Consider the following 13,907-nt stretch of genomic DNA (forward strand, 5'->3'; position numbering starts at 1 on the left):
TGTTTACATTCTCTATGGCGATAACTCAATGGGAAAATGATTTGACATTAGTGATCCATACTTAAGATTTTAAAAGCGTACAAATGTGATACACGACCCGGTGTACTTTATAATAGTAATTTATATATTTTTAGTTTTTATATTGCAAATTATTGTATCACTTGGATACATTACAGGTGCGTGCAGCAAATTTTATTTTCACCTGTAATTTGATCAGGTGTTGAACCATAAACGATTAAAACACCTTCGCAGGTAAGAAAACATGAGTTACTAATTGCCTTTATTGATTTCAATTGTTTAATCACCCATTTCCACATCTTGTTATCAAAATATTGATTTTCAATTTTGCATATTTACACTTCGATAGGTTAATTTAAATTGTATTTACTAGTATTGTAGTGATCACAAATGAAAAGTGTTTCAAAAAAGAAATTATGAAATAAATTTTAGTTTTGTCATTTGAAGAAGAAAAAACAGGTGTTTTATTTGTGTACCCTATTTTTATGGAACTGACTACTACAAATTACTTATAGTTTATGGATTAAAACACAATTAAACAATTAAATGCATAATCAAAGTACAACATACAATTGATTTTTGATGTAATACATAAATGCTAATCCCTATTGGAATTTGAATCTGATTTAGCTGTTGTTTTATTCCGTCAATTTAAAAAGGATCGAAATTGCATAAATATATACTGAGACTACTATAACACATGTGTTATAGTAGTCTCAGATATATACAAGATGCATATGAAAACCACTTGATCATGTTGATGACATATAATCCTTTATGTTTTTGTTAGATCAATTAAAAAGTAACCTAAGATTTATAAAGACCTTTGAATATACAACAAAGGTGTAACCAGATATGCCATTTATTTTTTTAATAAATTTTCTCAAGATTTTATGAAGGCTCTGTCAGATTTTTATTGTTCATTTGCATTTGAAAAGTAAAGTATATCAGTTGAAGATGATCCTTGGTAATTATATAATCAAGACTAAATTTTACATGCACCTGATTTAACCTCTACAGATATAGGAATATTTTATTTAATACTGGCAAGACAAGGATTTTTAAAATAGCACACTAGTCACTTGGACAATAGGAAGACTCATTTTTTTTTTCAACTTTTATTAACACTCTAGACAGTTTACACTGTAACAAGAGGCAGACAAATGAAACAAATAATACTTTAAAATGGTGAACAAGATAGAAAGAATTATATACATAAGGATGCCAGTTACTTCCTAAAGTAATAGTACAATTCAAGGATTTGTATAGTAACTATACAAATCCTTGGTACATTATACCTAATTTTTTGTACACAAGTATACAAGCTGGCATGTCAGTTACTGCTAGTAGTCTGTTGTTATTTATGTATTATTGTCATTTTGTTTATTTTCTTTTGTTTCCTATTCTGACATCGGACTCAGACTTCTCTTAAACTGAGTTTTACTGTGCGACTGTTGTACGTTTGTTTTTTCTACATTGGCTAGAGGTATAGGGGGAGGGTTGAGATCTCAAAAAACATGTTTAACCCCACCGCAATTTTGCGCCTGTCCCAAGTCAGGAGCCTCTGGCCTTTGTTAGTCTTGTATCATTTTTAATTTTAGTTTCTTGTGTATAATTTGGAGTTTAGTATGACGTCCATTATCAAAGAACTAGTATACATATTTGTTTAGGGGCCAGCTGTAGGACGCCTCCGGGTGCGGGAGTTTCTCGCTGCATTGAAGACCCATTGGTGGCCTTCGGCTGTTGTCTGCTCTATGGTCGGGTTGTTGTCTCTTTGACACATTCCCCATTTCCATTCTCAATTTTACTGTATACACATTAATTACATGTGAAAATCTTTCAGAACTATAATAATGGGATTTAAGATCATGCCAGTCGAATAAATGTAAGTGATGATAATATATTTATAATCATAGATATTTCATAAGTTTTTTGGTGAAAATTGACAAGTTATTCAAGATTGGCTAGAGGTATAGGGGGAGGGTTGAGATCTCACAAAACATGTTTAACCCCACTACATTTTTGCGTCCCAAGTCCCAAGTCAGGAACCTCTGGCCTTTGTTAGTCTTGTATGTTTTTTTAATTTTGGTTCATTTATATGTTTCGGAATTGAGTGTGACGTCCATTAGCTGAACTAGTATACATTATTGTTAAGGGGCCAGCTGAAGTCCACCCTGTTGAAAACCCATTGATGGTCTTGGGCTGTTTTCTGCTCTTTGGTCGGGTTGTTGTCTCTTTGACACATTCCCTGTTTCCATTCTCAATTTCATTTTACATTACATAAACAGACAGCAGACCTTTCATTTTATATAAATCTGAAGGGTTTACAATAAAGTAATTTCATATGATTTGGGAAAAGTAATTTGGGATATATTTCTGTCTTAATTTTGTAACCTAATGTCATTGATTGGTTGCATTGCGTTTTCTTGGCTTACTCGATTGTAAACTATTCCCATTATTTCAAATTTCAACAGAAGCTTGGAATATTCCAGTGATAGACATGATATAACATCATGTAAGAAAATGTAAATTCCTTCATGATTGGATTTTATCTATTAAATTACTTAATTAAATACCTATGTGTATACATGATATTCTCATATCTTATTTTGTCTTGCAAATTATTATTTATTCTTTTTAAACCTTTTATTATCTGTACATACTACAACCTGTTGCCACTTATTGTATTTACAAAATGACATCTACATATTAATTGGTATGAATAGAAGCTTATTTCTTTTTTTGAATATATGCAAACAAAGGAAAATTTATTTCTACCAAATTGTTACCTACACTTGGGAGAGAGCATTAAAATACCATCAAAATTTTTATTGTAGTGTACAAGAAGAATTCATTCCTGGGTGTAAAAACTTGTATGCAGTTTTAGGGATGGGCATACGTATATCGTCTACCTGTTCATGGGATTGATTCTTGTTTGCTTAATACATGTCCTCATTAGATATATTTTTCATGTCTTTTTCTTTGGATGTACATTAAAAAACAGGAATTATCAAAAATATTTGAGAAAGCAAACTGCATCACTGAAATTGTCAAAAAAAGAAAACTTTACATTTTAAAGGCAAATAATCTGATTTGGGTACAGACTAGTTTTTTTTCCAATTCTCAGTACTACCCTTTACCTATCTAGAGAGTATGTCATAAAATGAAAAATCCAATTTTTATTTTTAAAAACTACCCAATGCTTGAACCAACTTTAATTTTTGAAAAAGACAAATTTAAACAAAGCAATAAGAGGTAACACACAATGTAGTCGTTTTTATAATGGTCTACTACCTGTGGTAAGCAAGCAAATATAGCTGTATGAGAGTGTGGATGGGGGTTAACAGAATAGAGAATAATGGTCAAGAAATATAAAGAATTGAGAAAAATGGACCAAAAAAATAAAGGATAGCGAATAATGAGGTGCTACAATATAAAGAATAGAGAGAAATGGCCTAAAAATTAAAGAATACAGAAATGAAGGACCCCCATCCAGACCCTCCTGTATCAGTTGGTTCAGTATTGACTCCAGGGATTCAAAAGTAAAGCTGTAGGTGGTGGTTTTTTAATAGCTACTAGATCTGCTCCAAAATCTGCTTACTGTGCACCCTTTTTAATAGAAACAGATGAATAGCTGCCTACTTTGAAACTTTATTTCAAGTGATGTGTCACTTAATTTTTAGCATTAATAAAGGGAAATGTTGTGTATACATGGATGAGACAGCAACACAATAACACAAAAACTTTAAGACATCTGAAAATGTAATTATTGTCCTCTTGTCCTTAAGGCAATTTTTTTTCAAGAACAATAACTCTTGAAGTTGGTACAGAACTGAAAGTTCAGTCGCATTGTGGTTTGACTAAATGTCCAAAAATTGGTTATAGTAAGAGTATAGTAGAACAGTAAAGTAATAGCTAAATTGTATATAAAATTTCTTTTATTTTACAGATGAGGTTGTAAAGTTTATTTCAAAATGGATGTAGCAGATCTTGTTTCAGAGGTAGGTTTAAAGGGAGATAATTCATGGTATTTCTGAACATATTATTTGAATCTGCTAAACAGTCAAGGGTGTAACTTAAATAAGTTATTAAAGAAAAATAACATCCATTTGTTATTGTGGACTAAAAAATCAAAACACTGTGATAACATATGTATGTTGCATGTTTCAAAGGGGCAATATACATCCTTTACTTTGTTAAATTGTATACAAGTTCTATTGATATTATTATTGTCTTTATGTATACTAAACTTAAGAAAGATATAACAGTTCATAGTTTGCCAATCATGCATAGTACACCTATGTTATTACAGAAAATATATTCCTGTAATAACTAAAGGTTGTTATTACAGCTTCTGTACATCTCTTTAAAGCCTCTGCTCAGACATATATCACAATGTATTTTAATTTATTGTAAGAAATAATGATCAGAGCATGCAATGAGGTTCTGCGCAAGATTCCAAGTAATTCCCAAGTGTCTCATTTAATAAGTTACATGCCTGTAATAACTAAGCCTTGTTATTACAGCTTAGTGTATCCCTTAAAAGCCTTGTCTCATTTATTTACCATGGTTGATCAAAAATATATTAATTGAATTGGAAAATTAGTTATCAAGGTTATGTATTAAGTTTCTGCGCAAAGTTTCAAGAATTCCCAAGAGCCCATTAAAAATAAAAATATTTATGATATATTTAACTAATAACAAACATATGTTACTACAGATTAAGAAAAGAGTAGACAACTCATGAAAGTATCTGTAATAACACATGTATGTTATTTTTCTCTAATAACTTATTTAAGTTACACCCTTGACTGCTAAAGGACTGAATGAACATATATATATACATATATTATGTATCTTTTTTATATTGAGAGATTTTCTGTCATTTATAGCTAAACTTACAATAAAAAATTCTTACGTTGACCTATAGTTGTTTACATAGCTGTCCTTTAGTCTCTGGTGGACAATTGTCTAATGTCAATCCTACCACATATCCTTATTTTAATATTACATGCATAAAAGACAGGCAGTTACTGGATTACTGTTTTTGGTCCTAATATTTTGCTTACTGTGGATTCATTTATTTTTCGTGGACACCAATTTTCATGGATTCAGGAAAAACTGTATTTTCGTGGATATTTGATTTCCTTGTTTTGTTAAAGTCTGGACAAAAGCCTTTAGAAAATTTGTACTTTGTTAGACAATCAAATTTGTGGTTATCCTACAACCACGAAAATTGGTATCACACGAATAAAAATTAATCGATAGTACATGTATCAAATAGAAAATATATCAAAACATGCAAAACATGTAACCGTTTCTAAGCGATATTTTCATAACGGAACATCAATTTTCAAAGATGATCTAAAAATTCCACCAGAATAAGTATGAATGACTGCTACATGATGTGTCATGAATGTCTAGTGTAGAACCTCTCAAAATAATTTCTTTTCATATATTAAAGACAGTTTATTTCGCTACATTTGCAATGTATTTTAAATTTAAGGCAATTTCATCAGAGTGATGCACAACTCTGATGAGTACTTTTGATTTCATACACAACACCTTTTTATTGTGTATTTTTCACTCAAATAATTTCTATAATAATAAATCGACGTTAAATGTTGATGTGAATTAAATGGTATAACTCATGTCAGTGCAGTGAAGTGCAACCCAATATATTACGTTTTGTTGTACATGATATTTCAGAAGAGATAAAATATGATAGATAATTCAAATATGACCTTGATCAAGAGAATACTTTTTGAGTCATTGCATGCATGGTTCTTTTGAAATTTTGTAAATAGCTTTATTTAGCAATACTTATTTGCGTAGTACAACAATGAAATTCTAAAAGTAAACAATTTTCAATACACAACTATTAAATAAGTACACATACATTTAAATACTTATGTCCGACAATAGTTATATATTCTATAGAAATAACGTTATTATGAGAGATTAAATAGTATCATACAAAGCAAGAAATCGTTTAGTAGATTGTGTAAAATTGAGTCGACGGGTTCATTTAATTGAAGTTTAAAATCTGTTCGGTAGTTAGGATATAAGCACAAGACATTTTTTTAAATTGTGGTTCGTTTTAAAAGGATCTGATTTATTTCTTACAAATATATCTATTCAATCTTGAAGTATTTATGTCCTTATAATATTTACCTAAAGTTGAAATGTTTTTATTAGTATCCTTTTGAAGATCTGAATAAATTTAAATGTTAACCTTAGAGAATATGAGGGTTTGGATGGGGGGTCCTTAATTTTTTCGCTCATTATTCTTTATCTATAAAGATAATGACTATTCTGTAATTACTTGATAACTGTATTCTGTGCATTGTTCTTTTCTGTAATCAGTATATTTTTATCCAATTCTTTAATTTTTGCAGTTATATTTTATATTTTAGCAACCCATTATTCTCTATTTATTATTTTTTGCCCATTTTTCTCTATTCTTTTTTTTTTTTGCCCATTATTCTCTATTCTATAAACCCCATCCACACCCTCGAACATTGATCCTGATGAAAATGTAAATAAAAAGTACACGTATAAACACTCTACTTTATTTTCAAAGCACAGAATTCTGTCACAACGTCTTTGAAAAAAAATAATTACAAATCATTAAGCAGTAAATCATCCCAGAAATTTAAAGAAGCAAAAAATATGGACAAAATCATTATTTTATTATTTTATTCATACTTAAAAACTTACATTCTAAAATTTATTATACCCCAGCTTAAAAATAGTGGGGTGTTTTACCTCTGTCTGTCCGTCCGTCCGTCCATCCGTCCCATGAATATATATTTCGTCACATCTTTCTCAGGAACTACATTACAAGGATTTCTAAAATTTGGTTTCAGGGTTTATATAAGTCAGCTGTATGCTGTGATGCATTTTCAGATTCATCACTCAACAACTTCCTGTTTACAGAACACTTACATATGTTTACACTATTAAAATTATCCAGTTGCGGCGGGGGTATCATCAGTGAGCAGTAGCTCGCAGTTTCACTTGTTATTTTCTTCATTTGTGTGAGTGTTTGTTTTTTTTAAGAGAAATCAAGGTGTAAGATTCTTAAATTGTAGTTGCAGATGATATATTAGAAATGGACAAAAAGAAGGACTATTCATGCTATTTGACCCGTTATATGTAATTGTTCTTCAAAGATTTTCTTCATTTTTTTCTTTTTTATGCCACCGCCGCAAGGTGAAGGGGACATCAAGTGTCTCCCTTAATCGTCTGTCCGTCCATTTCTCATTTGAAAAGCAATCTTGAAGCAGGGGCATTTGTGTCCTCAGACACATTCTTCTTTTATTTCTTCTTGTTTTTGGTGCAGTTTGCTTTATTGTTAAATTACTCAATGATTACTTGCCTAACTTTGGCTATAGTTCTTGTCCTTTTATCATGCAGGGGTTCAAATTAGTGTGGGTCCGAGGTCCAGGACCTGTCTATTCTAGGAGAGGACTTTTCATTTTTAAATTACAAAAGTCAAGGACCTAGCTACCATTCTTTACACTAATACTTGATATACAACCATTGATTTCTTATGGAGGACCCTTCACTTAAAATTTCGAATGGTCCTAAACCTTTCATCAATTAAAGCAAATTTGAACCCCTGATCATGTTTATGTTTTTTTTGTTAATCAGCTTTTGATTTATTAAGTAAGTTTTGGATTTACAAATAATTTGGCCTCAAGCATCACCATTGAAGAGACATTTATTGTCGAAATGTGCATTTGGTGCAGTAAGATTAGTACTGTTAATGCTATTCTTCGACTTTGTACAATTTATTAATGTTTAAATATATATTACAGTACACATATTAGGTAATTAAGTTGCTGGTTTTGTGTGATTAATGGTGAAATACAGTCATGACAGTGATTGAGATGACTTAAACACTCTGATTTTGACCCTGAATGTACAAGAGTGAAATTTCGTGAGTGAAACACCAACATTTTTCTAGTATTTTTCTGTTAAAAAATGAACATCAAAAGTGATTTTTATCTGCACTCCTTTGCCTGTACTGTATCCCTGTCTGGTGTCTGAAAGACAAATTTAAGTTGAGAAAACAGTGAAATCATTTTACCTTAAATATGTATATTGTACCTTAATATTATAATGTACTCACTAAAGTCAATATTAATAACAGAAAATAGTTCTGAGAGTTCGGTGGAATATATAATATAAGATGAAACTTTAAATTCTTTTATGCATGCAGTGATCTAAAATTAGATTAAACAAATTTATTCATGATAATTTGCACTTGAATTGTCAACGTTTTGTAAATAAATGCTTAGCCCTATGTAGGTATTTTGTAAACAACTTTATGGTTTCAAAAAACAAAATGTTTATCTAAAGTCAGTAAACTTTTGCATTGATAGAAGACAGCCTTTCACCAGACAACACAGAGATTTTCTTAATTTCACAGCGTCAACTAAAGAATTCCAGTTGAAATTAATACCTATTTCAAAATGAAATTGATTATATTTTGACAAAAGCAGACTTATTCTGTCAGGTGGGGACAGGTATTCCCTCACCTGACCAGCTTACCTGTAATCACTAAGGATTACTATGTAGATATGATAGATTTGAGGAACAAAAATAATGGGATTAAAATTCATCCCAACAATAGTCAAGATAATATTAATAGGTGTAATATAAATTTTAAATAGAAGATTGACTTTAATTTATTGTAAAGCTAAACAAAGATATGATCTATATTTCGGAAGGTACACAGCATGCGGTATGACTGTTTGTCTGGTTTTCTTTAACATAAAGAATTGATATTTATTGTTCTCTTGATTTATAAGTTTGCAGAGGTGGATTTAGGGGGGGGGGGGGGGGGGGGGGGGGGCAGGCTACCCAGGCCCCCCATATGGAGCTATATTTATGGTTAATCCAGACTTTTTACCTATACCACCCAAAATTTTGTTTAGTTTGGGGCCCATGGGCCCTCTTTTTTTAGAATCCTGGATCCGCATCTGGGTTGTTAGAAATGAAACAGACATATTTTTACAAAACAAATGTTTTATATTTGTCCAATTTAAATAGATGCAAAATATGAAGGCAAAAGACTTTAGATGGAACTAATTAGATTTTTTCAGGAAATCAAACATGGTACATGTGGTAAAATCATATGTTTTTGTTCCTTTTTAAACAATGTCTACAGGTGGTATCGATACAGTCAAACCTGCTATTAAGATAACCTCTTGAAGCAAAAACCTGTCAAAAATGCCACGTGTCACCCTCTTCTTGTCCTACTGTAGTAGTAATAATACATTTTGAACCTCAATTCAAATCAAACGTCACCAGTTTTATAAGGCCAGTTATGTCTGGTCCCCAGGGTGACCATTATATACAGGCTTATAAAAATAACAAGATGTGGTATGATTGCCAATGAGACAACTCGCCACAAGAGACCAAATGACACAGAAATTAACAACTATAGGTCACCGTACCATCTTAAACAATGAGCAAAGCCCATACCCCATAGTCAGCTCTAAAAGGTCCCGAAATGACAAATGTAAAAGAATTCAAATGAGAGAAACTAACTGCCTAATTTATGTACAAAATAATGAACGAAAAACAAATATGTTACACAGCAACAAACGACAACCACTGAATTACAGGCTCCTGACTTGGGACAGGCACATACAGAATGTGGTTGGGTTAAACTCGTTTGAAGGTGCCAACCCTCCCCCTAACCTGGGGCAGTATTGACTGAATATGTGATGTGGGTATCCATCCATTCATCCTTCTATCCCACTTTTGTAATAACACTGCTTCTGAACCCCTGAACAGAATTTTGTAAAATGTTCACAGAATCTTTAACTCACATTATGTGCTTTTGCACTTCCATTTCTTGATCCAAATGAATTTTTGGATTTAGTTTGGTTTGACAATGACTTTATCATATCCTGAAACAACAATCCACATTTGTTTCTGCTTCTCCTTAACTATTTATCAGAATTTAATAAAAATTCTCAAAATCTTCACCATATAATGCCATTGTGCACCTAGTATTTTATTTTTTTATTTTCCCTCAGCAAATCATGGACTTTGGCATTGCTTTATTTAGAATTAACCATTTCGTATGCACAACTCCTATCAAACTTCTTATTAAAATTATTGAAACTTTCTCCGAATCTTACCCATATAGTTCCAAAGCAACCTTTTTCTATCCAAATAATTTGTTTTAGTTTCCATAAGCAAATCATGGACTTTGTGATTGCTCTATATGAGGGGTGTCATGAAATAGAAGTTCCTTTATACCGTATAGCGGGTTATTTTTGCGGGGTGTTTATTTTTGCTTATTTTGGCAGGTCAGGGGAAATCGCGAAAATTTATGCATACGTTTGATAATTTCAAATAGCTATATTATAAAGCGTTTTGTAAGCTATTTATTTTTTTCCTGTTCGACGGATCAATAACGGTTTATGTTAATTCAAACAACTTAACTGTCACTGGCTGTCAGGTGTTAATTAGTTGATTGGTTACATAATAAAATAAATAAGAATATAAGAGTGTAAGGTACGCTGTCAGGTATTTTATCCTTATTAATTAGTGTCAAATTATATAAGAGTTGCAAGTCACTCATGATAATTTTATAATCTTATTAGTACATCAAAGGTCCGGTCACTTTCGTAACTAATCAACCGTAACATTTACAAGAAGTGTGTACACCTGTGACAAATAACTATGTACCAGTATTTTATTGATTAACTGTATCAAATTATAATCAATAAATAAGACGTCGTGCAGATAAAACAATCATTTAACCATAACAATAGATCCTTGTTTGTCAATTTTTACCATTTTTTTAACTGCAACCATTTCAGTATCAGTATAATTGAGATTAAAGAATCCGCCAAAATAAAAACCGCCAAAATTTTTCGTATACTTTGTTGTCCTTAAATCGCGAAATTTTACAACCGTGAAAATAACCCGCTATACAGTAATATAAGTTCGATGTGGAAGAAATATTCTGTAATATTATTTCCACTGGAACAAATATCACAGTATTTGTTTCATTACGGGATAAAGGGTATAGAATATTTGTTCCAACAGGAACATATATAATGACATTGTTTTTAATAAAGGTTCCAGGGGAAACTTCTGTTAGGCGGAACAAATATATGTTGACAGGGGCAGTGGTGGTATCATTATGTGAGAGATGCTCAAAAAGTATACTGACACCGGCCGCGGTGTTAACTAACTTCTTAAAAGCTTTATATTTTAGAAGCTGGAAGACCTGGATGCTTCATACTTTGTTTATAGATATCTTATGTTATGAAGTGTCCGTCTGTCATATGTCCATTGTCCTTGACCTCATTTTCATGGTTCAGTGACCGTTTGAAAAAAAAGTGAAGATTTTTTGTAATGTTAATTTCTCTCTTATTATGAGTAATAGGATAATTATATTTGGTATGTGCGTACCTTGCAAGGTCCTTTTGCCTGTCAGACAGTTTTCATATGACCTCGACCTCATTTCATGGATCAGTTAGCAAGGTTAAGTTTTCATGGTCAAGTCCATATCTTAGATACTATAAGCAATAGGTCTACTATATTTGGTGTAAATATGTAACCCTCTTTAAATAAAGATTTATTATTATTATTATTATTATTATGGAATGATTGTAAGATGTACATGTCCAACTGGCAGGTGTCATCTGACCTTGACCTCATTTTCATGGTTCAGTGGTTAAAGTTAAGTTTTTGTGTTTTGGTCTTTTTTTCTAATACTATATGCAATAAGTCAACTATATTTGGTGTATGGAAATATTTTACATTGTACATGTCAGTCTGGCAGGTTTTATTTGACCTTGACCTCATTTTCACGGTTCATTGCTCAGTGTTAAGTTTTTGTGTTTTGGTCTGTTTTTCTTAAACTATAAGCAATAAGTCAACTATATTTGGTGTATTGAATGATTGTAAGGTGTATATGTCTGTCTGGTAGGTATCATCTGACCTTGACCTCATTTTCATGGTTCATAGGTCAATGTTAAATTTTCATGGTTAAGTTTGTTTTGTTAGATACTATAAGCAATAGGTCAACCATTTTTAATGCATAGATTGATTGTAAGGTGTACATGTCTGTCTGGCATGGTTCATCTGACCTTGACCTCGTTTTCAAGGTTCATAGGTCAATGTTAAATTTTCCTGGTTAAGTTTGTTTCTTAGAAACTATAAGCAATATAGGTCAACTATATTTTGTGTATGGAATGATTGTAAGGTGTATATCATCATCATCATCATTTTTTCCGGTTTGGTTTATCTGACCTTGGCCTCATTTTCTTGGATCATGTTAAGTTTATGTGATACTTGTAGTAAAGCATTATACGTAGGACTATCAACATAAAATCAATGATCAGTAAAGCCGGCGAGACATTTCAGCCTGTGCTATCTTGTTTTATAACAGTAAGAATATTATCATACTAAAAACTGTTCTACTTTATTTTATACTTGATAATTGTATTTCTTTTGTTACTTTTCAGCTTAAGAGCAGTATACATAGAAAAGATGAGGTCAAAGTTCGTAATATCCTAGGACCCATCAAAGACCTAACTGTTATAAGATCTATTGATGATAAGGTAATTAGAAAAATCAAAATAACAAAAAAATCATTGTAATAGTCACAGTAATCAGTGAAGACTAATATGCCATTGGACATAAAGCAAACATCTCCTTATTTTTATAACACTCAATATGTGTAAACTTAACCATTGCAGCATGCACTCATTCTGCAGAGTTGTTCAAATTTAACCATGTGGACATTTTTTTTTGCCTTTTTTTTTTTTTTAATTTAAAAAAAAATAATGTTTTGCATTTTGTTTATTTTTTTTAAAGGAGGGGGATGGTGTACTTTTTTTTAAACCAGTGAATAATTTTGATAAAAACTAAGAAGATATTAAGGAGGTCAATCAATAATCTTACCATTAAAAAAAGTCAGAAAGAGCTGTTATCTCAAAAGGACAAAAAGTCAGACAAAGCTGTATCTCAAAAGGACAAAAAGTCAGACAAAGCTATATCTCAGAAGGACAAAAAGTCAGAAAAAGCTGTATCTCAAAAGGACAAAAAGTCAAAGCTGTATCTCAAAAGGACAAAAGGTCAAACCACAAGTTCTTAAAAACACTTCACAGAAACCTAAAGATTGAGCAATTTCAACCCCACCAGAAATTTGGGATGAATTCAGGTGCTCCTGCAGGTAGGCAATTTCTGCTCCACTAGTGGTTTCTGTCAGTTAGTTGAATACAAACAAAAATCCTGTGATTATTAAGTCGCATTCTGTGATACAAAGTAAGAATTTGGACATGATTGTGGTTTACAATGAATGGAACATATGTGTGATGAAGATATGATTTGAGAACAAATCGGTATATCGTATCCGTAGTCTTAGGAATACCTTGTTAGAAATTATGGCAACCACTCATTGATTCCAATTGTTGTATAGATGTATTTTTCCAAGTTCAGTTAGTGTTTTTTTTTTCCTTCATGCACACATTTCCACATTACACCTTTTTGACATGGTAAATTTTAGTATTTTTAAAAAATTTCCACGTACTAGGGGAAAATATTTGAATATTGCACTAGAAAGAGGCCTAAAACTAATTGAATTGTCTGATCAATGTATATTCTCCAAATTTTTTTTCATTCCAATAAATAAATAAAATCAAAATCTTAATCAATAAGTCTTCCAAGGACAGCACAAATGACTATCTTATTAACCTAAGTTTATTGTTTTCAGTCATGCAACAAAGCAATCTAACAACATGTAAGATTCTTTTACATCTATTTGATTATTAATGAGAAATCAATTTTCCAATATTTCATACTTTAAGTTAGTTAACTATAGTTTTCAAAGCCAAGGAATTGTATTATTA

General features: G+C 31.4%; 1 protein-coding gene across 3 annotated transcripts in view; it reads left to right on the forward strand.

Moving 5' to 3' along the window:
* LOC127706943 (uncharacterized) overlaps positions 1-13,907 on the forward strand; it is a 47,363-nt gene continuing 33,456 nt past the window's right edge. For all 3 annotated transcript variants that reach the window (XR_007984664.1, XM_052211660.1, XM_052211659.1), the window contains exons 1-3: positions 1-252; positions 3,968-4,019; positions 12,522-12,617. Coding sequence is in view for 2 of the 3 variants with exons in the window: in XM_052211660.1 (XP_052067620.1) it covers positions 3,993-4,019; positions 12,522-12,617 (123 nt within the window). In the remaining variant the exon portion in view is untranslated. The remainder of the gene's footprint in view (positions 253-3,967; positions 4,020-12,521; positions 12,618-13,907) is intronic.

This window comes from Mytilus californianus, unplaced genomic scaffold (genome assembly GCF_021869535.1).
Source record: "Mytilus californianus isolate M0D057914Y unplaced genomic scaffold, xbMytCali1.0.p SCAF_6, whole genome shotgun sequence".
NCBI lineage: Eukaryota > Metazoa > Mollusca > Bivalvia > Mytilida > Mytilidae > Mytilus > Mytilus californianus.